Raw genomic sequence first — 25,023 nt, forward strand, 5'->3', positions numbered from 1 at the left:
CTACGGCCATACCTTCAGTTTTGCACCATTGTAAGGGTATGCTCACACTAGCCACTGTGTTACAATATTGGTGCATTGCACTGTTCACTTTTTTTTAACTAGCTTTAATAAAAGGTCACACAGATACCTCATAAAGTTTAAAGTTTATTTGCCCACTGTGTGTGTGAAACAATGGAAAAAATAAAAATAAAAAAATGCCATGCAGTACTTTTTTTCAGTCCACACGGCCCGCACACCCCCACAATGCAGTGGTGCGAATCGGGCAGATATGGAGACAAAGCAGTTTGCCTTCTCATGGAATGGGACTACGCTGGAATTGCCACTCAATACAGCCCCACTGTATTTGGCGTCAACATACATCGTAAGGCTCCTTTTATGTATAGAAATCATTTACTCTTTAAACATCAGCTTTAAACACAAAAATGGTCACCTTAAAGTGGTTCTAAAGCCTGAAGGCCTTCTACCTCAATTCATTCTATGCGCGAGCTGCCCGGTCTCTGTGAATGGATGAAGACAGGGTGCCTTGGGAGCAAGCCACACAGGTGCCCCCATAGAAAGTGGCTTCCTATGGGGGCACTCACCTAAGAGGAAGAGCCTGGAGTGCTGGGGGGCACAGAAGATGAGGATCGGGGGTGTGCAAAACCATTGCACAGAGCAGGTAAGTATAACAGGTTTAATTTTTTAATAAAATAAATAAATAAATAAAAAAGAAGGTTTAATGTTACTTTAATGGTATCCATACCTTTATATTTCGAATCCTTGCTATTTTGTCATCGACATTCAGTATGATTCTTGTTCCTTCCGCAATCTCTCTGAAAGAAAGATTTAAGAATATTTGGTTATTCCAAGCAAATTTTGCAGTATACTGTATGTCCTTTTTATAAGAAAAAAAAAACACCACAACAGGCAGTCATGACTAGTTAGCTTAGTGCTTAACACTCAAATTGTATGTCAAATCACAATAAAGTGCAGTAATACAGCATACACATGACAACCTCTTTTTTAGGTTACACTACAGGCAACAAATCGGTATACGAAGAATGCAAACATGCAGCTGTTGGAAGAATCCATGATCTAAGCGAGTTGATGCCAGATATGGAAATTTACATAGAATACTGTGAAAACAGTTAAACCTCCAATGAGTTGCAATTCCGGGGGTGACAACCCCTCATTAGTGAGAAAGGTCAAGAGGAGAATGGCCAGTCTTGTTCATGCCGACAGGACGTCCACTACTGCTCAGAATATTACACTTTACATAAGTATTGTGCAGAAAGGCATATCTGAACATACAACACATCTACAAGTATCAGAAAGATGAGTTCTAACCACACATCAAAATCAAAGACACGGCGATGGAACAATTCCCTACTGTGTAGACAAGAAACAATCCCGATGGGAAAATCCAAACTTCTGATGCTTGAAAGTGTTTGTTATCCCTCTGGAGTGGATCCAAGACAGGAATTATTAGTGTCAGTTAAAAGGAAAGCCTAATATTGGTGTACAAAGTTTAGAATTACAAAGAAGATGAGTTTCTACCTTGTACCCATACTTTAGTCAAAACAGAGATTTTAGTGCTTAACATAATACTAGAAATGTTTTTGGTCACCTGAACAGGGTTCTGTTCTTTAAAATGAGGCTCTAATACCACAATGTCATGAATTATATACCACACAAATAATGTTCAAATAAGTGACAAAACAAAAAATGTAATGTATAGGCCATTTATGAAATTAACCTATAACAAGGTATGAGATAAATGATAACCAAGTGGCCAATTTATATTTGCATTCTAGGAACCCTCTTTGGATTCCCCCCTTCCAGATCTTCCCATGTGATCATCTCCATTCTGCACAGGTAGCACAAGAGGTTTTTAAGCTATTAAGGTTACATCTGAACCTGGATATATTAAAGAATTAGCATCCTGTAATAGACAGACCATACCGTTTACTTGCTTTGCACCCAGCAGCTGTAAAAGCTCCTGGGGACAAAAGTTTCTGAATGTTTATAACACCAGACAGGGTGGGCTCAGATTACCCACCCAACCTGTGACAATTCAGGTACATGAAAGCTATACATATATAAACTTCTTTCATTCAGTCTGTGTGCTGCACAAAAGAATTCTGACACCGGGTGTAGGCTACCTTCCTTGTGAAAGTCCTTGTGACGAAATGCGTTGACATCGGACGATGTGGGTACCTATAAGTGCCGGGCTGGCCATTTTGGTTTTGTCTTTCTCTATCCAAATATCTTTTATAAGGTAATAAAGGAGCATTTATATACTGCACAATGCCGTTTGCTCTCTTATATTTTATATACTGAGCAGAGAGCTGGTGTGACAGACAGTCCATTGGAGAGGTATAGCGGTGGGGAACCAGAAAAGCCTTAATCCAGAGGTGCTGGTATAATAGCACAGATACCTACTGTGCTGGTATAGGCCGTATAGCAGATACCTACTGTGCTGGTATAGGCCGTATAGCACAGATACCTACTGTGCTGGTATAGGCCATATAGCACTGGTTTTTGGTTTACAAAAGAAAACAAACAGATTCCTCCATCCATGCCAGCAGTGAGGATTAATAAATCCCCCCCGACGGGTTTTTGTATTCCGACATCAGATGCCGATGGCTGTCAGAACATCCAAATAGTGCCTGTTTCTGATTAAATGCAACCTCTGCTCAGCCGACTATTTTCTGACATTGCTTGAATTTTGGCCAGGTGAGCAGGAATCGGCTGAAATTCGAGCAGTTATAGCCAAGTAAAGCGCAGTGAGCTGACGGTCACACATGGACCCATAGACATGGGATCATCACTTGATTTATTAGAAAATTGCTTTTATCTCAGAGGAAGAGGGATAGGGTTAGGGCTATTGTATTCTAACAGCCACTAGGGATGGCTTTCTGAATACTTAAACAGTCCCTGCAACATATTGGCTCTTCGGAAGACAATTTTTGGCTCCAAAAGTTGATTCATTGACTTTTGTTGAGATGGCAGGGCCACCTACTGTTAGAATTTCTGCCAATCCAGAGGAAAAATTCTAAGTGTGTATAGCCAGGTTTCAATCATAGGCTTCATCAAGCACTACTCTCCTCTCCTCCTGTGTTTACACGTGTTCTTTTAACTTTGTCACCTCTTTATGTACACCTGTATGATATTTTCATGTAAAAATTCTACATATTATGTTGGCTGGGCTTCAACAGTGAATTGCATAAAATCGCCAGTAAAAAAATAGAAAAAGTGCCCTTTAAATAGAAATATTAAACATTAGAACGAACAGGTCTGCAGTGAATAAAGTATGAGACACTTTTCCGGGGTCTCTGCCTAAACTGTGATTCTCGTCTTCAAAAGAGATTAAAGGAGAAGTTGTCAGGAAAGGGTTCCGTTGGTGGCGCTATTGGGCCCGTGGATTGCAGTACCAGTGTCCACCAGCGGGTGTCTTCTTGCAGCCAGGATCTGTGATAAAAGGATCTCACCTGCTGGTGGCACTGTCAGATCCATGGGCCATAGTACCAGTGTCCACCAGCGGGTGTGTTCCGGCAGTGTGGGGCAGGCAGCACTTCCTGCGCTCAGGTGTTACGTGAGGACAATTACTGGCAGTCTCATAAATACCCGGCAAGCCCTCTCATGCTTGCCTTGGTATCTCTCTCCCCGCGCCCTGACCTCGCTGCCTGTAATCCTGACCTTGAGCCTGCATCTGACCTGACCTGATCTGATCCAATCCCTATCCCGAGCCCATCTTGGACCTGTCCCTCCTGTTACCTAATTACCTTGGATCCCTGCCCTGCAGCCTATCCATCCATCCTCTCCCTGTCCTGTTGGCTTCCCATCCTTACCCATGACCTCCCTGTGTATGACCTTGGCCTGGCTTTTGTTTACGATTCCGGTATCTCCCATTTATTGTATATGCTATTTGTTGTTTGTGGGTCTGTGGTTGGTTGCACTGTTTGTATTCACTTACTTGTCACCTATTTTTATAAACACCATTTTCATTCACTTATATGCGTTTTGGTTTCCTCTGTGCAGTCCACACAATCTGGTCTACTAATTCCCTGATGGAAGTACAGCCAAAGCTCATTTGGCTGTACTTCTCATGTGGATCACAGGAGTACAGTTCATTTTTGCACTCTTGTAACCTGTTTTCTGCAGAGAGATCCCTGGACTGACACCCGGCCCATACTCTCCCTCCATAGCTCAGCACTCCAATGAGCAAGGAGGAGGCAGAGCAGAGAGCTGTGACTGACAGTCAGCAGCTCAAGGAGCTGTGAGAACCGAGTAATCAGCAGTGTTCGATCGCTCGGTTCTCAGTGTTAGTGGCACCGGGGGACACATAGATAAGTATGAATCTATAAAAAAAAAAAAAACCACACACACACTATACTTCTCTTTTAAGTGGCCATTGTTTCAGCATCTGGACACATAAGCAGCACTGAAAGAGTGGTATTTTTAATGCTCCTTTTGCCACATAAAAAATGATAATTGGGATGACTAAAGCTAAATTCCAGGATAAGCAATTAATGACTAAATCCAAGAGTCATGTACCGGACCGGTATATTCTTCCTTCAGTCTTGGTGTGCTTTGTGTATTTCTTCAAGATCTGTGCAGTATTCCAGTGTTAAAGCAAGAGCTCCCTGTATTAAAGACCAGTCACTGCTGCTCTCTCTCCTTGTGCAGGGTGACTGGTCTTGTATCTGCCCCTTCCTGTAGTTTTCTGAAGGCAGCCTGTAGTGGGTGGAGCTCCTGGCCCCTCCCACAGCTCTGCACAGGCTGTGTACAGCTTAGTGATGATATCAGTGCTACTTTTATATGGTAATTTCTAGATTTGTAAAGGCATTTACAGCGCACAAAGTAGACTTACAGTATGGCCTTTGCGTTAATTGAGGAATATATTTAAATGAAAGTTGTTTGTTTCCTGGAGTTCAGCTTTAAGATATCAGGGGGTTGGTAAAGGGTCATCTTAAAATAAACCTGACATGAGGGAAATCCTAATCTCTTCTGAAAATGCTAGTTACCTGGTTGGAACGTTGATGCTCTATGAAAGACAGAGGCAAGTAACTCTTGATTTTCTCTAAAGCCTCATACACATGATCGGATTGTTGGCCAACAGAGCATTAGACTTTTGTCCGAAGGGCGTGTGCCGGGAACTTGTCTTGCATACAAACAGCACACAATTGTCGGCCAACAAACACGAACGTATTGATGTAGTATGAGGAATTTCGCTCTTGAGCGCCACCCTTTGGGCACCTTCTGCTAATGTCGTGTTTGGTGAGCATTGATTCTGAGCATGCGTGTTTGTACTTTCAACTTTTGTGTGACGGACTTGTGTACAGACGATAGGAAAATCTGACAACAGACCGTTGTCCGCCGAAAATGTACTAGCCTGCCATCCAACATTTGTTGGCGGAAAGTTGGACAACAATTGTCTGATGATGCGTACTAACGGTCAGATTTAAGGCCAACAGTCTCATCATACAATTCCCTGCCGAAAATACGATCGCGTGTACGAGGCTTAACTTTAATTTGCTGCTTGCTTGTTCTGTGTATAACTCAAAAGTCAGACACAGCCAGTCAAGCAGTATTTTCAGATGAAAGCCAGCAATGGCAGCCAACAGATCTTCTGTGACAGGTGTAATTTAAAGCCAACTGGAGCAATAAAGAAGTTTGATCAACAGCCACTTGCTAAGTCTGTAACCTTTCCTAAGAGGTTTCCAACATCTTATTTGACACGACTCCAAAGAATGGGATACACTTTCAATATGTACACAGCAGTACAATAAGCTAAAAGATATTTCTGCATTGCACAGGCTTCCCTCGCTTCTATTAAACATCTTCTAAAAGCAGTTTATTGCATAATTAATTCCACACAGCTGCTGGAACTCAGCTCAGATGGAAAAGAATTCACAGGAATCACCAACTGTAATGCACTAGAATAGTCACGGTGCTGACAAAACGCAAAACTAACCCTTTCCTTAAAGGAGCTTTGGGTAGTAAAACAAATATAAATAAAAATTGTGACCCCCCACCCTCAGCTGATGAAGAACATAATGCTTGTTTTTTAGGGGGTGACCTAAAACTGAGATTTACTTACCTTACTCTATATTCCAGCCATCTGCTTCTTTCTGATCAGAAGTCTTGTCACAAACCTTCTCAAGAGAAGTCGTCAGCAATGACACAATTTTCTGACAGGTGCACTTTACTTTCTGTAAGTTGGATTGCACAATTATCCTCAGTCTAGTAAAAGACAGGGATAAAGTAAGTATAAACTCTACGGCTGGACTTGGATGCCCATCTTATGCCGCATACACACGACCGGAGTTTACGGCATACTTGGTCCGGCGGACCGGAGTCCGTCAGACAATTCGATCGTGTGTGGGCTCCAGCTGACTTTTTTTCCCCAAAAGTTCGACGGACCTAGAAGTGAAACATGTTTCAAATCTTGCAGACGGACTCGAGTCCGGTTGAAAAATCCGCTCGTCTGTATGCTAGTCCGAGGGACAAAAACCCACGCTAGGGCAGCTATTGGCTACTGGCTATGAACTTCCTTGTTTTAGTCTGGTCATACGTCATCACGTACGAATCCGTCGGACTTTGGTTGATCGTGTGTAGGCAAATCCGTTCATTCGGAAAGTCCATCATAAAGTCTAAAGTCCGTCGAAAAGTCCGCCGGACAAAGTCTGCCGTAAAGTCCGCTTGTGTGTACGCGGAATAAATCTACCAGGCAATGTGATGCCTCCTCATTGCCGTTTTTTTTTATTTTTGATGACATCCATCGCTGTGGGGCATCTGCAGCTCTTCCTTGTTTATTTGAATAGGTCGCATTTGGCGGGCTTGCTGCCTGCCGATCCCAATATGTTGGATAGCTTTTGCCGCGGGCGCAAAGCATTATAACCGCAGCATGTAAATACCCCGTCCACTGCCATTTGTAGCTTAAGGAGAGGGGGCTGATTGGGGATCCCCCCCCAACTGCACACCTAAACTTAGCCATACAATCAATTTCTCCTTATTGGTCTGTTAAGTATACAATTGAAAAAGCTTTATTATATCTGGACAAGCAAGAAAATAAAACAAAAATAGCTTTTCATCCAGAAATCTTGTGTGATAACCTCTTGTGCTTTCTTCCTGTGGACTGTTATCAGTCAGCACTGTTCCCTGTTATCTCCTTGGACTACAGAACACCTCCCCTATTGGTGGAAAAGAGAAGGTGTTCTGAAGTCCAAGCACCCTATCCTAGGGTGACAACGCTGCCAGTACAGATGTCACCCTAGGACAGGAAGTGTGTTAATGGCAGGTACACCAAATGAAAATAAAGAAAAGAAAAACTATGAAAAACAAAACAAATGCAGCTACCACATCTAAGGGCTCATAAGTTGCAATACTATCAATTTTTGTTCTTGGGTTTTGATAGCATTTGGCAGATGCTGCAGAGTGTATCCTGAAAATATTTAGCCATCTGCAATATATAGATTTATTTATTTGTACATTTATTTTTTTCTAAATTTGTTTCCATAGAATTAGTAAGGAAAACTGTGAGTAGACTATTTTAAAGAAAACATAAAAAAAAAAAAAACACACACATACAATGCAAGAAACTTGGCCAGTCCTCAACAGTCAATGACAGGGAGGGTAAATCGGGACTGGGATACTTTGTTATTTCTGCTGGAATTCATCCAGAGAAACATCTGTTCCACTGCTTCAAAACATTGGTATTTCCGGGCAAGTAACGGTCGAAGATCTTTAAAATGAACTGTGTTCACTCCTCCAGCTATCTTTTCTTAGTGTTATGAAACTGATGATTTACAGTTCAGCATTTTATGAAACGTCCAGCTTTGTAACGGCTGATGCTGTTACACAATTCTCCCAAGTCTCTGTCTTTCCCCTCTGCCCAGTGAATATACCAGTAAAATGTCCATATTGTTCATATATATGGGATGTAAACAATGTTTTCTAAGGAGCAATGAATATCTGAGCGGACTAAACTGAAAGCATAACATTGATGTTATTTCAAATCTCCCTGTCCTGAACTGGCACACAGGAACCCACCTAAAAAGACCACCCTGGTTATCCTGTTCTGACAAAATGTCATATATGATGCCTGTGTCTGGAATGTCTGAAATACATACTAAGCAGTATTGATAACCGTCAGTATTTATACTAGCAGCCAGTAAAAAACAGGCACTTTGAAACAGTTGCCAGTAAAAAATATGGCTGTGAAGCTCGGCTGAGACAATCCGAGTGCTTGTTACAGTGTGTGCGGGCGGTGCCGGCTGGGGGCGTGTCTGGCGCATGCGGTGCCCGAGCGTGTTGCGTGATGTCATAGTGCAGAGCGGCTGGAGCCTCGTGTGCGGGTCTGCAGGACAGGAGCATGGCAAGCCAAGAGTGGGACTGTCAGTGCTATTTGGACTGGAGTGGACTGAAGGGATCACCTGGCGTGAAGAGAGACTGTCACGGTGACTCAGGAGGGGACGTGTTGTGTTGGCGAGCGGTCACCATCATCTGTGCTGCTGCACACTGCTGTCAGTGTCGGTGTCAATATCATGTGTGGGTGCCTGCCCATTCTAATTTATTTCCCCCGAGTCCTGTTCCTGAGCTACTTACTTACTACGGTATATAGAAATTAAAATAAGAAATGTGTTTTTGGCCTTAATTTACCTTAAATCACATTGTTACTTGCATATTATACTTGTTTGTAACCTAAATACTGACATTTGCACTTAAAACTGTAACATTTGGAAATGCCAGTAAAAACTTGGCTGTGCCTGTAAATTTTGGGTGTTGTGTCAGTCAATCTGGTAGGCTGGCAACATTGATACTACTGTATTCACAAAAGTAAAATCAATGTTCCCCAAATCTGTAATCTTCTCTGTTTGCACAATTAATATTTTGGTTTTGACCTCTGGTGTATTTATTTTTAATAAACACGAAAGCTGGCCATAGACGGATCGAAACTTGGCCAGTTCAGCAGGGACCAGCCGAATTGTGACCCATGGTTGTACAGAAGTCGATCTATTGATTGATTTCTGTACATCCAGCTTGTCTGGTTTTTCCTGATCAATCAGTGCCGCCGGCTCCCCGCCATCAGAACACAATAGCACAGCAGGAGGATTCTCCCATCCACATTGAATATGTGGATGGGGGAAATTGGATTTTTTTTTTTTTCATTCAACCCGCTGGTTGAACAAAAAAAGTTAAATGTATGGGCTGCCTAAGCACATTTAGGCTATGGTTTAGTTATTTTAGAAATGGGGGGATTCTAACTTACAGACCAGATTTGTTTAATCTTTATTTTATTAATTTTCCAGAAGAATCAGTTAAAAGTACAAATGTGACTGGTTAGGGTTATAACGTAGAGATGCTTCACACATGTTGTGGTGCACTGGCTAAGTTTGTTGGGGTGCCATTCACGTCAGGAGTCTAAGCCCCAGCCTGCTTCTTCACCAGAGCCCCTGATGGTGGGATTGCCTTGCAGCGGCCCCCAGGTATGCCTAGCCGAGGATGCAGAGACCACTTGTGCATGTGCAGTGTACAAGCATCAGGCAAAGGGGAATCCAGAAAACAAGCCAAGATCAGGGCAGGCAGTGCACAAGCACAGATGGTAAATGAAGCCAGGGTCAGTACACAGGCAGCCAGACACAGCATGGCCAAGCAGTCTGCAACCAGGCACTCCAAGAACTATGACATTGCTCAAGCAATGTGGGTTCCACTGAGCATGTCTTATATGGACAAGGAAACTAGGAGGTGGGCCAGGAAGTGATGAAAGGGAAGGAAATAAAGGTCCACAGAATAGCAGACAACGCCCATAGGAGAGCATAGCCAAGCCACACATGTGAAAGGAATCAGATGGAGAAACACTGCAGCAAGGAGGTAAGAGTGCACAAGCAGGAAACTGCAGGCTAACCTGTGACAATTCAAAACTAACTTTACTGCAATCTACCATGCACAGATCCAAATTTGGCTGAAAGATTTTAGAGACAAGTTGGTTGTGCATGCACAATATAACCACCCTCAAGCTAAGTAATCTACTGAGAGACAGCGGTGGGCTGTCCCTCAGGAACCTCGCATCCAGTGCAGGACCCTTCAATGGTATTGATGACGCCAGGACCTTAGACCGGTTTTCAGTTTGATTGTGGAAAAGACTCTGTGGGGACCAGTCTAGCAGCCAAGAGTAGCAGAGGATCAGATGCATAAATCTGCTGTTCTGTGTCCCCTAGACCTAAATAAGGAATTAACCCTTATAATGCGGGCACAGCCCTGCTCCAAGAAATACTTTCATAGTTTCCCTGAGTTGGGCTTCAAAGAAGATCCAAACCCTGAATTGACATTTAATTTGCTAAACCATTGTGTATTATAAACAATTGTCCTTTAAATATGGTTTTATATTAACTTTTTTCATCTTATTCATTTTACCTACAGCCACTTCTGGTCTACATGCACTCGATCCAGCACTGGGTGCAGATTTGGAGCAGCTTCCTAAAGGTGACAAGTGACACATGTCTGCTCAATGTGTCAGGTTTAGAACAGAGGAAGATCATCCCTTTGATCTAAGAACAAAATGTTACTTTGTTTATAGTTATCAGCAATGTTGAGATAAACTTGGCAGGCTGCCTGTATTTTTTATTTCTTTTTTTGGTCAGCTGTCAGAAGTGAGCAGAGAACTTTCTGCGCTTGTTACATAGAATCAGGAAATGCTGTTTTAAGATCGGGAGGGTAGAATCGTGTAGAATTTAGATTTTTAACGATTAATCGTGCATCTGCCCCGTACCAAATATCGGGAGACTTTGGCCAGTTCAATGTCCGACAAGCATGCTGGAAAACCAGCAGCTGACTGACTACTAATCAGCACTCTCAGCCAATAGCAGAGAGCACTGATCGGAGTGTTCTGGCGGTGGGGGGGCATCCCTATGTCAGAACACAACAGCTCAGCGGGGGAGATTGCAAAGTGAGTACCCCGGCTTCGACTAGAGCTGACAGGTTTTTTTTGTGTGTACCAGGCTTAATTAATTGGCAGGAGACAGGTTAGCGTGAAACAGAGGATTTCTGGGATCGGGCCGAGAGTGGGCAGAACAAGCAGCAGAACACACAATGGTCAGTTCTCTAGCTGTGCTGGGAACTCAGCCTGCCCTCCTCCAATAATCAGACTTGCCCTGCCAGGAAATCCCCCCCCCCCCCCAAACACACAGCTATTCACTGAGAAGTTCAGTGTTCTGCTGTTTCTCCTCCCTCGGCTCTTATGCAGCTGAGAACAGAGGGAATGTGGTCACTTCTAAAAACAGAAAAAGGGTATTAATAATGTTTTTTTTTATAGCTATACACAAATGGTTTGTTTCACTTCTATTTTAAACTGAATTGTTTTACAAAGTGAGGGTGTACAATCACCTAAGCCTTTTTGCCGGGAGTGCTAAAGGACCTTGTCCTAGCATTGCTGACATCGGGTATCTGACAAAAACAGAATACGTGTGAATAACAGCAAACACACATATATCCCTAAGCAGTATGACTGAACCTACTAACGTAAAAGCGCATCACAATGATAATATGTTTTGCAAGAATGTTTTCGAAGTATGGAAAATATAGAGTAGAAAAAAAAAACAGATTACAAGGAAACAATAGCGTATAAGTTACAAGGGTTCCAGGCACCAATTTCAACTCCTTGGTCACACAAAGACATGGAATGAGCATTCTTCTAACCGATGGGTAGTATGTGTTCTGGGATCTCATTCTCTAGCGGACCATTTGATATAGTATAATGCTAGAAGCCATAAGCCCAGGTTAGGGTCGGAGAGAGAGGTTATCTCCAGCAAACTGTTCTTTCAGTTTTGAAAAGATTACAGAAGGGCTAGAACCTCTGTCAACTTTTTATTTCTGTGACTCCATTTAGGAAATTTCTCCTCTGTATATTTGATTGGTGTCAAAGGAAACAAGAAATGAGAGAAACTCCCTATGGGGACATAGACAGCAATACAAAAATAAATTCTAGAAGCTGAAGGACAATTTAGCACCTCATCAGGTTTTAACAGTGATCTGTGTTTTCATTAGGGAAAATGACCCTCACTTCCTGTCCTTGTGGGGGGTGTCAAAGAGAACAAGATATTATAGAAAATATAGGATAAAAGGCAGAGAGCCAGGATCAACAGTCTAAAAGCAAGTGTGTGTTCTGGGCATTTATCCCTTAAAGTGAAAAGAAAAAGTTTGCGCTAATACACATTTCTACAATCATATACTCCAATAATATCTTTATAGTTAAAATTTTAAATATGTTTTCTACCCTGGTGTCAAAAATCGCTGCTGTCTCTCGAGTGCCCCCACGGAGGGACGCTTTGCATGGGGGTACTCGTGCGGGCGCGCTCGAGTCCTGCTGTTGTGTCCATTGACACAGACCGCAGGACTCGGCCCCTCCCCCCAGCTCCTGTGTTGCTGGATTTGATTGGGCTCAGATAAGAAAAAAGGGGGGACGGGGGGTGGGGGGGGGGTGCTGCAGTACAAAAGGTTTTTCACCTCAATGCATAGAATGCATTGAGGTGAAAAACCGTGAGGGTTTACAACCCGTTTAAGGATTTGTAATCTGCTAAATGTTAGTTTTGGATTTAGATACACATTTATTGTGTGTTTTTAGCCACTTGCGTGGAATTCACCTCTAAAGTATTTTTCCTGATTACATTGTTATGTTGGATTTAATTTACCTTTTCAGTTGCCCTCCTATTGTCCTTGGGGGCATGATAGGGTTAAGCTGCTCAAAAAAAAGGGTGTTTTAGATCTCACACAAATTTGTCAATAAACATTTATAGTCAAATGTGGAAAAAAAAAAAAAAAAAATCGCTGCTGTCATGTGACCACAAAATTTGTTTTGCATGCAGGGCATTTCCAGAAATGACGTACCCAGCTGGCGAGCGTAAACATTGGTGCTGATGACTAGGATGGGGGACAGGCTGGGAGGGACAGGGTCAGATGGGACGGAGGTGAGGCTAATCAGAACTGTGCTAAAATGATTACACGGACACAAAAAATAGTTTGAGGAAGTGCCTGTGAGCAGCCACATTGGGCACACCGTTGTCGGTAAAGCTCAGGAGATTGCTGATTGAGTAGCTTAAGTTGGCCATAGGAGGAGCAAACTCGGCTGGTTCAACAGGAACCGGCCAAATTTCAATCCATGTATGGGCAGGATACTGCCAACTAGAACAGTGACTGAGCTTTAGTACCCGATACATCAATAACAATTATGTAAAAAGGTAAGATCTAGTGATTAGCATTACTACAGATCAGAAAACAATGCTTTGACTTCCACTTTTAAGGCCTTGTTCACACCGGCGCTGCCAAACCTGAGTTTATATGCAGTTAGAGGACATTTTCAAACTAATGAGTTTTCAATGGTGCCATTCAAACTGCACATTTACCTGTGTTTAGGTGCAGTCAGTTTAGCTGCATTTAGAAAAAATAAATAGAATTCTGTCACATCCAGGATCCAATTAGACACATAAAACGCAGCTAAACTTGTTTTAAAGCAGGAACATCTAAAATGTAGCAAAAGTCGTGGGATAACATTTTATGTATACTTCCCAGAGGACTTCCCCTGCGATTAGAAAAGCTAAATGCAGGCGTACCATTGTGAACGAGGCCTTAGGTAAACTGAGCAGATTTTTCTGAAACATTTGCTGAATAGTAAAATGAGCAATCCTCTGATCAGATGAATTGTTGTTTTATGTTGCCCTGCAACGTTTCATTGCTGGAAACAGTTACAAATTACTGTAAGTATACTCTCACACAAGAGTATGGATTACACATGGTTCTAATTCTTGATGTCATAGGAGGTCATCTATCAGGCTTAACCAGTTAACCCTGAGACTTCATAGAACATAAAAACAACAAAATGTTACTTCCGGGGCTACCTTACGTACAATATATCAGACATCTTACAGTGTGCTGTGGCAATCGTAATATCATTTTCCACTTCGTAAAAACTACCTGTAAAAGGAATGAAAAAAAAAATCTAAGCATTCCATGCAAGATTTAGGGGTTGATTTACTAAAACTGGAGAGTGCAATATTTGGTGCAGCTCTGCATAGAAACCAATCGGCTTCCATATTTTTTTTGGTCAAAGCTTCATTGAACAAGCTGAAGTTAGACGCTTATTGGCCATCATGCACAGCTGCACCAGATGTGGCATTCTTCAGTAAATCAACCCCTTAGGCTCCGTTCACACTTGTGCAACTTGTCATATGACTTTGAACTTAGCACCCATTTGGATCTTTGCAACTTTGAAAAGTTTCCTGCACTATTTTGATGCAACTTGAGTGCCAGATAGTGTAAAGTCACATCAAAGTTGCACTCCAAAATCGCCTGTGCGACAAGTGTGAATGGAGCCTTATGCCGTGTACACACAACCGGACTTTGACAGCAAAGGTCCGATGGAACAAATCCGCCGGACAATGCGAACGTGTGTGGGCTTCATCGGACCTTTGCTGTCGAAAAATCAGATGGACTTTAGAAATAGAACATGTTTCAAATCTTTCCGACGGACCCGAGTCCGGTCGAAAAATTTGGTAGTTTGCTAGTCCAACGGACAAAAACCAATGCTAGGCCAGCTATTGGCTACTGACTATGAACTTCCTTATTCTAGTCCGATCGTACATCATCATGTTAGAATCAGTCGGCCTTTGGTGTGATCGTGTGTAGGCAAGTCCGTCTTTGTCAGAACTCCGTCGAAAGTCCGTCAAAGTCCATCGGTGTTCACTTGTCAAAGTCAGGTCGTGTGTACACGGCATTAGGGGCAAATTTAGCAGTGAAAGTGACAAACATTCACCTGTGGTGAATCAATCACTTTTATTTAAAACATACGCACACTGAAGATTTACCTGCAGTAGATGTTTGGAGAATGTCAAATTCACAGCTTTATACTGTATTTATTCCCCTTGAGGTGTTCAATTTTTACCCATTAAAAGAAAAAAAATGAAATATCCTCCCAAATAGCTGCAACCGCTATTATAACTCAGCAGATTTAACTTCAAAACTTTACTGTTCAATGATTGCAAGTCATTGCTGGTGCAGGCTTCTGCCACAAGTGGAGATAGAGATGGGGGTTATTTTGAAAAAACCTAAAGCAATGGTACACAGACCCAGTGGTAACCAAATAGTTATCTCTTATTTGATAACTTGCATTACAAACATGACAGCTGGAATGTTATCAGTTCCCACAGGACACCCCTTAGATTTCTTTTGCTTCATTAAAAAAAATAATAATGTGCTACACTACCAATCTGGTCTGTGCAATACAATGTCACCGGTTGGGTTCACTAATTTATGCTCAATGGTGGACAAGAACTTTACATTCATCTGCCCATCTCTGACTCGAGACAAATACAAAGCTTCTCCAGGGTCATCACCAGGTTATCCAGTCATTAAATGCACACAATTATTTACTTCAATGACGGCATGTTCATATTCACATAGGTCCGAATTATGATTGCATCACTGAAGACTATGGACCAATTTTGGACAGATGGCATGAATTCACTTCCAGAGAAAGTAGACGTGCTTGACTTTGATATTTTGTCTGTTAAACAGGTGTTGGTTGGGTTTAATAACTGTTTTTCAGCAGCTCTGTCCTTCTTTAGGCCTTCCAAATGTAGAAATTCGAATGAAATTGACAAAAAGTGTCAGACTGTTGTCTTAAGAATCCATAATCATTTATCGCAAATAACAACGTGACAACCGGACGTTAAAGGGTAGCCAATGTTTTTGAGGGGAGGGGGGTTTCGAAAATCCTCCTTCGTCAGGGCTTAAAAGCTAAAGCACAATGTTTCCTATAGGACTCTTAGGGAAATTCATTAAGAGTGCTCTATAGAATTTCATTGTGCCTCTACATGACAAATGTCGGTGAGGGTGACAAATTAATGTGGCACGTGTTGCATTGGACCCCATCTTATACAACCTTCTGTAACTGGCAGCATACTCGCAAAAACCTTTAAAAATCACTCTCCAATAGCATGCTGAGTTTTTTCTAATGTCTAGGCATATACATATTTAATAAAAATATGTATAAAAACTGTGCTAAAAAACATCAAATTTGGAAAGCAGCAATATGTGCAACACAACACAGTAATAAAAATAAGTAAAAAATCTCGCTAAATTAGTAATGAGTGAAAAATACATATATTTAAATAATTTTTTACAAATAACAAAGTCCATAAAAATGTATATATTGGAAATACACTTAATTGATAAGTGAACAAGAAATCAGAAAAATCAAAATAATCTGAAAGTGCAAATGCAAAAGTGTCCACAGTAGTGATGTGATAAAATAAATTGATCTAATTGGTGTCATGATCCATCCTCCATCGCCAAACCAATGTGAATCCACCACCAGCTGTATGAACTGCTCACAATTGTTGTGACGAAACGCGTAGGGCGGAAGCAACATGCTGACGTCACCACTACTCCCGTGTGTATGGCCAACACACCAGGCTTGAGGCGTTTTACTTCATATTTATGCTGTGAGCTATGGATTTTATATAATAAACCTCCAAAAAGGATTTTACGCTATACGGAGCCTCTTGGTCTCTTTTTTTGGTACCCCACTTTATACCTATCTGACGGGTGACACCGGAAGTGCAGAGCAGTGCCAAGACGTGGAGAAAGGCACTGGCTGGGTGTTAGGCCACAGGCTTACATTGACCCCCTATAACAAGGGGTCAATAGGAGCTAGTCAGCAAATCGTACAGCTGGTGGTGGATTCACATTGGTTTGGGGATGGAGGATGGATCATGACACCAATTAGATCAATGTATTTTATTACGTCACTACTGTGGACACTTTTGCATTTGCACTTTCAGATTATTTAGATTTTTCTGGTTTCTTGTTCACTTACCAATTAAGTGTATTTCCAATATATACATTTTTTTATGGACTTTGTTATTTGCACAAATTTATTAAGTATATATTTTTTTCCACTCATTACTAATTTAGCACAATTTTTTACTTATTTTTATATACATATTCAAACTTGACCAATTGATATCTGATACATGTATAGCCTTCCCTGCTTTATTTTATGTAATTTAGGTACTTGTATAGCACCATCAATTTATGCAGCGCTTTACATATATTGTACATTCACATCAGTCCCTGCCCTCAATCTAAGGTTCCTAACTCACATTCACACATACTTGGGTCAACTAACCTATTTGCATATCTTTGGAGTGTGGGAGGAAACCAGAGTACCCAGAGGAAACCCGCAAACTCCAGGCAGTTGGCGCCATGGTTAGGATTTGAACGACAACCCTAGTGCTGCTAGGTGGAAGTGCCAACCACTTAGCCACTATGCGCTCTGTTCAACAGAAGCTGGGAAAACAAGTATTCGATTAGCCGTAGCAGTGGTTCCCTCCATTTCCCCATAATCATTTAGAGAATAGCCAACTTTTGACACTTTCCTCAAAGAAAAAGAACAAAACCACCAACAATGAACAACAATAAAATATTCTGAATATATAGCTATACTGACTTCATTACTTTCTTAGTGCTGAAAATGTACAAGCAGAAGCATGGACAACCTCCCCTTGTTCACGTTCTTACAATGACGAGTACTAATCTACAATTTAATATCTGGGACTTCCCTAACGAGTTAAAAGGCCGATAGTACAGTTGCTGAAGAGGCTCATTGTGTAGGATGCTCACTCATGCATCCGGTGTCACACATAATACAGCGCAGATCCTTTCCAAGTCACGTGACTCCACTAGATGTTCACATTCCTAAAATTGTGAGACTAGGCTGAAACTGCATGAACTTACAAATGTGGCAGTAGCACAGAATTCACATCTGTAGATTTAGGCTTTGCTATTAAAACAGAGGACATGGTACAGAGAAAAACTGTGCAAAACACTAGAAAGAGTCACATAACCAATACAGCGGCCTTCTTGTGTGGTGCCCATAGTAATAAATAAGTAACAAAATTTAAAGACTAAGAATTTACAATACTCTGTTAACGATTTAACAACAAGTATGCTTCAATGTAACAAAGTCAAACCTACATTTTAAGTGCTGTTCACACCTGAATTGCACAGGAATGTGTGGGTTTGAACCCGTGCGTTCCTGTGCAATTCCCATGCAGTGAGATTCAAATCGCATCAGAACACAGTAAAAGTAAAAAAGTAAGAATGTGCTGTACCAAATTGCATGGTACTGTGGTAACATGGTATTTGGTGCCTGCAAACGCACTGTGTTTGAAATCTGTCTTTGAGGTGCCCTTAGCAATACATTGGCACCCGCAGCCCAATGCAGGAAATGTGCACACAATGAATCTTCCCTTCACTTTCCAGGTATGGATATTTTCGCAGTTAACATGCATGTGCCATACCTGTGGAATTCCCATGGATGCTGGAAATCACTGTAGGAGGCACGGCTATTACAATGATCACTGCTGTCTTCCAGGTCCAGTGGCAAGCGGCTGCTTAGTGAGCGCAGGACTTGCTTGGCAAGGGTGCCATTCAGAAAACACTTTGGATTTGGTCAATGAATGAAAAGTGTTCTCTAACTGAATAAAGGTAGAGAGTTCTGATACCTGTGCCCTGAGCGATGTCCTGTGTTCACTAAGCAGTGGGGTAACTGCTCAGTTCGGGATCTGGAAGCTGCTATCACTGTACTACCGGTGCCAACTAGAGCAAATTCCAGCTTCCACAGGAATCTTCCAGGTATGGATCATGCATACTTAGTGGTCCAGGCTGAACCAATGGAACTATGCAAAAATATCCATACCAAATTAAAACTAATAACTGAATTATTGATGAAATACAGCCAGTTCTTGTGAAAGAGATTTTGATATACATTACTAATAGTAACAGTCTTCCTTGAAATGAAACAAGGCTACAGGGAGCCTAAACTAAATCCCACTCCCTGATATTCTCATATGTGTAGCTGCCAAACATCTACCTAGCAGTAGCTTAAGCTAGTTTTTGGGTTGGAAAAATGACAGGTCGGAGCTGCTGTACTAATAATCTGATGTTAGTACAGCAATCTCCCATGCTGTGCTGTTGTGTTCTGACAGAGGGATGGCCAGTCAGCACTCTCAACCAGTGGAGCTGGTCGGTAGACCTTTCTCGGTCATGCACTTTCGACAGAAGCCGGCGGAACAGCCAGCTTCTGTGGGACCAGCTGCAGTACACACAGGTGGAATGTTGGCCAGTTTCTACTGAACTGGCCGATACCACCCAACATTCATCCTATGTGTATGGGGTTTTAGGCCCTCTTCACCATATGGGTTACATTAGTACACATGCTGAACTGGAGCTGAATGACTGCTTTTTAGGGATAAAAGGTAGAGATTTTGTGAAAAAGGATACCCTTGCTATACATTCTGAGTACGTTTTTAGTGAATTTGAGAATGAACTGCTGCACAGTGCCTGTAGCTACACGAGTCAGGGCTTGTTATAAAGGTTATTTAGTGCTTAAGAACATGTAAATACTTGCCTGGCCACAGATTTGCTTCAAAGTAGAAGTTTAGGATACACAATACCAAACCTTTTAAATGCTACCTTCCCTCAACGCTTCCCTTTTCCCTGCATACATTTTAGCACAGGGCCCGACAACAGTGTTAATTTTGTAGATTAAAACAGACTAAATCATTTTAGTCGACTACCTTAATACCATTTTAGTCGACTAAAATACGACTAAAACTAGAACAATTGAGATGACTAAAATACGACTAAAATTAAAATGGCATTTTATGCAAAAGACTAAAATGGGACTAAAACTAAAATGCCATTTAGTCAAAAGACTAAAACTACATTGAAATTTGACTTCAAAATTAACATTGGTCTGTAGTGCATGTTCATACCTCAATACCATAAATAATAATATATTCGATTTTTCACTCCAGCAGTATATAATGAGTTTGGAAATTGTAAAGAAATGCTTAAATGCTGCATTACAATTTACCTACACCCATTAGATTTTGGATGACTAAAATTAGTTTTAGTCGACTAAAATGTACTGGAGATTTAGTCGACTAAATACGACTAAAACAATTTCAAAAGACTAAAATGGAACTAAAACTAAAATGCCATTTTAGTCCTAAGACTAAAACTAAATCGAAATTTGCTGCCAAAATTACCACTGCTCGACAAATCCCAGGCGCCAGGTCACCATGGTGACTAGAAATTGCATCCTGGCACCTGGGCTGTCAGCACATTCAGTGCAGGGATGCACAATTTATATCGCCCGATGCCCAGGACATGCAGTTCTGGGCGTCAGGCAGGTAGTTTTTTGTAACATTTAACCGTACTGCGGGCAAGCAGCAGGGCTTACTTTTCAGGTGGAAGCATTCAGGTGTTTTCGCAGCTGCCCGAATGCTTCCACACACCCCGGTAAAGTGCGCCCCCCACATGCCCATCTGTGGGCTCAGGACCGACATAGCAAGTGCTGCCGGGTAGAGCAAAGAGTGGACGTGTTCCTGACCTGGAAGTGATGTATACGAGGTCACTTCCTGGTCCGCGTTGTCAGTGTCCCTGGCCATTGAGGCCAGGAAAGAATGTAATGCAGTGCAATCTGTACTGCATTACATTCAGTGGAGCACAGGAGAAGCATCCAGGGCCTTTTGGACCCTGGATGTGTCATTAAAGAGAACCTGTCACCACAAAAAAAATCATCATATGGGACTTTTTGTCCCCTATGAGATGAGAGAGAGAAAAACACCAAAGCACATAACACCCCCCCCCAAAAAAAAAGGTGAGGGCCCCCCACCCCAATATATACACATACAAACATGAACCCACATTTCGGGGCGCCTACTCATGAAAACATTGATTGTGATACACGTTACATCAGAGCTTGACCAGAAGCCGCATCCCCACACCTGGGTCCCCACCAGCACAAGGCATGAGGAACCCTCACTGCCCTGGACATGTAGCAGCCAACCAAGTTTCAACATCTAAAAACCAAAAAAAATAAAATCTAGCTCTGCGGCTTATCCGTTTTCCCTTTCCTCCCCACACCCTGGCACCCCCATGCACTCTTCACCCCCTTCCCCAGCAGACCCGCTGCTGTGTGGAAAGGCTCCCCAACACCCCCCTGAATCGGCATTAACCAACCCGCGTGCACTGCGGCCCACTCCTCCCTGCCAGTCCCCACCGATGGAGCCGGAGACAAACAGAGAAGTGAGTATAGGCCAGGCCACACACACACACCAAAAACTGCAGCCACAACAACCTCAAGTGTCAAATCCTCACACATCCCCTGAAACCACCCAGTGAGAAAGCTGTGCCACCCAGAAGTACCACAACCGAATGAGACAACTGCCCCACCCCAAAGAAATCCTTTTTTTTTTTTTTTTACTTAAAAATAAATAAATAACTGGCTCCCAATGCTGGCTCCTAGATTCAAAGCACATTTGTCAAGCCCTGTTTTAGCATACAGCAAAGTAAATGCCTTTTTTTTTTTTTCTATCCGGTCATGTGGACCACAAGGAGCGTTCCCTCCCACCAGCCGTGCATTACACAAAGTATACAGAGCATTTTACAGTCATGTTACCGTATAGAAAAACCATGAGAATTGACTTTGTGATTTATGCTAAAATGTATGCAGAATGGCGGGGAGCAGTGGGTAGTCATCATTGAAACGTATGTACAGACGCTTCTTCTTTATTTTTAGAGTAGGAAAAAGCTAAGCCATTCAGTTTATTTTTTGCTGTCCGTGTTACACTTCCACACTGGAAGACTAACATTTTGGATTTTCCCTCATTTTCTCTCCCTCTGACAAGGGCCACCAGAACAAACAGAGGGTGAATCTACTCATTGGGGACACAGACAGCATTACAAACCTTGACTGGTGTTTTAAAGCTGGCCAAATTTTGGCCATTCTTGTTTGAGAGGAGTTCTAGTAATCAACTCCTCCCGGCTGGGACTGTCCGTATATTTTCACTTGCTCAATGCTTGCTGCCATGTGAAAGGTGCTAGAACAGTAGGCTCAGTTTTATGTAGAAGCCAATTAAAGGGATACTAAAAAGGAAAGGTTTTTTTTCAAATAAACCACTGGAGTTCAAAGAAAAGTTCCCAACCGCTTGACTGCTGTGTGAATTCCTGGTAGATGTGTGGACCTGGTAGATGTGTTCTACTTACCTGCTCTGTGCAATGGCTTTGCAGTTTGCACAGAACAGCCCCAATCCTATTCTTCTTGGGTCCCCTGGCGGAGCTCCAGGCCCCTCCCTCCTGCCAAGTGCCCCCACTGTGGGGGCACCTGAGCAGGCTCGCTCCTTTAAACACTTTATGCTTCAATTATGATTATTGGATAATGGGTAAAAACTGGACCACCCTGAGGTCCACACATCTACCGGGAAAACACACAGCAGTCAAGCTGCTGATCTTTTCTTAGAACCCCAGTGGTGCAAGTCAAGAGGTTCAAACGCCCTTCAAAATAAAAAATACTCTAAAAACCTAAAATATGGCAAAGTCTGAAGAACTACCAGCTAGCAGTTAGACTTGATAGCTAAGCATATTACAATCATAAGAATGCACTTAATTTTTAAACCTACCAGTCAGTTAAATCTGATAGCAAACGATTTGGAATCACAAGATTAACTTTAGTTATGGTTGCAGTAAACATTTCCTCAGGGTATCCTAGAAGATAAATCTAACTTTGTACAGCTATGAAGTCATGAAGCTCATGACTTTAATATGCAACTCTACAAGTATTATGTGTTGAGGAGGTTTTTTTTTTTTTTTTTTTTTTTTTTTATGTGTTCTGCACAAACTCTCTATTTATTTCTCAGGTCCCTCAGATGTTCTTCATGGCTGCGCAGCTGGTCAATTCAAGAACAATGAGATAGTGTGGAAGTAGTCACACTGCTTGTGCGGCCCATCAGTCTGTAAAAGGAAAGCGAATGGTGCCAGAGATGGACGTGATCCAGAATGGTCAATAAGTGATGCAGTTTTATGCTATACGCATTTTAACACAAACGCCTTTAGCGTCCATGCATACGGGGCTTAAAACTGCTTCTACGGGAGCTTTGCGTTTTATTTCTCCTGCCTGTAGAAGCAGATCAATACATGCACATTGGGCTGTTTAAAAAAATATTTAATGAAAAGTGCGTTTTTTTTTTTTTAGAGTTTTCAGGCAGAAAAAAGCTAAATGCTCATAAACACATATAAATTTGCCTAAACACAATGTTAAGACCCCTTTCACACTGGGGCGGTGCGGGAGTCAGCGGTAAACCACCGCTAGTTCTAGCGGCACTTTACCGCTGTTATGGTGGCGCTTTGGCACCGCTAGCGAGGCACTTTTAACCCCCCAGAAGGGGTTAAAAACGCCCGCTTTTAAAGGCGCTTTGAAAGGGGCGCCCATTCATTTCAATGGGCAGGGGCAGTGGGGGAGCGGTGTATACAAAGATGCTGCTTGCCAGACTCCTGCACCGTCCCAGTGTGACAGCACTCGGGCTGCAGAAGAGGCAGTTTACACGTGCTTTACAGGCACTATTTTTAGCGCAAACACACCTATAAAGTGCCTTAGGCCCCTTTCACACTTATACAACTTCAAAGTCATGCGATTTTACCGCAATTTCGCGGCCTCTACTTTGCTGCGATTTTACCGTGATTTTGACACGATTTTGCTGCTATTTTAGAGCAGTACGACTTTGCCACAACTTTGGCATTAACCATTCTCAGCTTGTGCTTACAAAGTAGTGCTGAAATCGTGTCTATATTATTCAGGTACAATTTGCATGCTACTTGAGGGTTTAACATTGAGGTCTATGGAGTACAAATCGTATGGAAGTTGGACCAAAGTAGTGCAGGGACTACTTTGAAGTCGGCACGACTTTGTCGTGCCAATATGAATGGTAGTCATTGAAAATCATGGAGAATGACTTGTCATACGATTTTGCAGTACAAAATCGTGGGACAAGTCGTATAAGTGTGAAAGGGGCCTCAGTGTGAAAGGGGTCTTAGGAGCGATCAGCATTTTCAAGTGTGCATTGATCATAGCAAAAAATGAGCAGAGGGGAAGATTTAGAAAAAATAAAAAAAAGCTTATAAAAAGCAAATGCCCATAAACTCTCCTAAACTCTTGTGCGATACAAGCTACTAGGAGCATTTTCACACTGCTGCAACACGAGAACCCGTTCAAATCCAGTAATGGTTCCCGCATCACATATCAATACAAAGCAAAGTTAAAGTGGTGTTCCACCCTAAAAAAAAAAAAAATACATGAATGTGCCTAAAAAGAATTAAAAAAAACATTTGGAAATTATTATTTTTTTTACTTACCTCTAAATGCCTGTTGCTAGGGGGTCCCTCGTAGTCTGCCTCTTCCAGTGCCTGGGCTGGTGACATCACTTCCCCCTCGGCACAGGAAGGGCTCAGCTCTGCTCCCTCCCTCCTGTCAATCATCTGAGACCCATTACAGGTCCCAGGTGACTGAGCGGCCAATCACGGCGCCACTAGCGCATGCGCAGTGGGAGCCAGGCTGTGAAGCCACAGCCCGGCGCCCACAGTTGCAATGCCGGCGCCGCTGAACGGAGGGGGAGACGAGCGGGGCTTCGATCCCCCGCATCGCTGGACCCTGGGACAGGTAAGTGTCCAATTAAAAGTCAGCAGCTGCAGTATTTGTAGCTGCTGACTTTAAATTTTTTTTTTTTTTTTTTTTGATGGGCCCTCCTCTTTAATGACACCCCCAGATCGGTTCGCATATCGCAGCGTGAACTGTCAATTCAGACAGGAATTAGATCGCATGGGTGTGAACACCCATGAGATCCGATTCTGGTGCGGACCAAAAAAAAAAAAAAGTGTATACATCGCATGTGATTTGCACAGCAATGAGGTGTGACTCACATGTGATGTCAGACATCGCAGCAGTATGAACCCATCCTTATGCAGTGTACACACGGCTGGATTTTTCAACGGGAAATGTTCGATGGGAGCTTGTTGGAAATTCCAACCATGTGTAGGCTCCATCGGGCATTTTCCGACAAACAAAATTTGAGAGCTGGATCTCAAATTTTCCGACAACAAAATCCGTTGTCGGAAATTCCGATCGTGTGTACACAATTCGACGCA

General features: G+C 42.4%; 1 protein-coding gene across 2 annotated transcripts in view; it reads right to left on the minus strand.

Moving 5' to 3' along the window:
• The window catches only part of STARD9 (StAR related lipid transfer domain containing 9), a 241,619-nt gene that overhangs the window by 206,162 nt on the left and 10,434 nt on the right, over positions 1-25,023 (minus strand). For both annotated transcript variants that reach the window (XM_073610372.1, XM_073610370.1), the window contains exon 2: positions 743-812. In XM_073610372.1, the coding sequence (XP_073466473.1) occupies positions 743-812 (70 nt within the window). The remainder of the gene's footprint in view (positions 1-742; positions 813-25,023) is intronic.

The sequence above is a fragment of the Aquarana catesbeiana genome, linkage group LG13 (genome assembly GCF_042186555.1).
Source record: "Aquarana catesbeiana isolate 2022-GZ linkage group LG13, ASM4218655v1, whole genome shotgun sequence".
Classification (NCBI taxonomy): domain Eukaryota; kingdom Metazoa; phylum Chordata; class Amphibia; order Anura; family Ranidae; genus Aquarana; species Aquarana catesbeiana.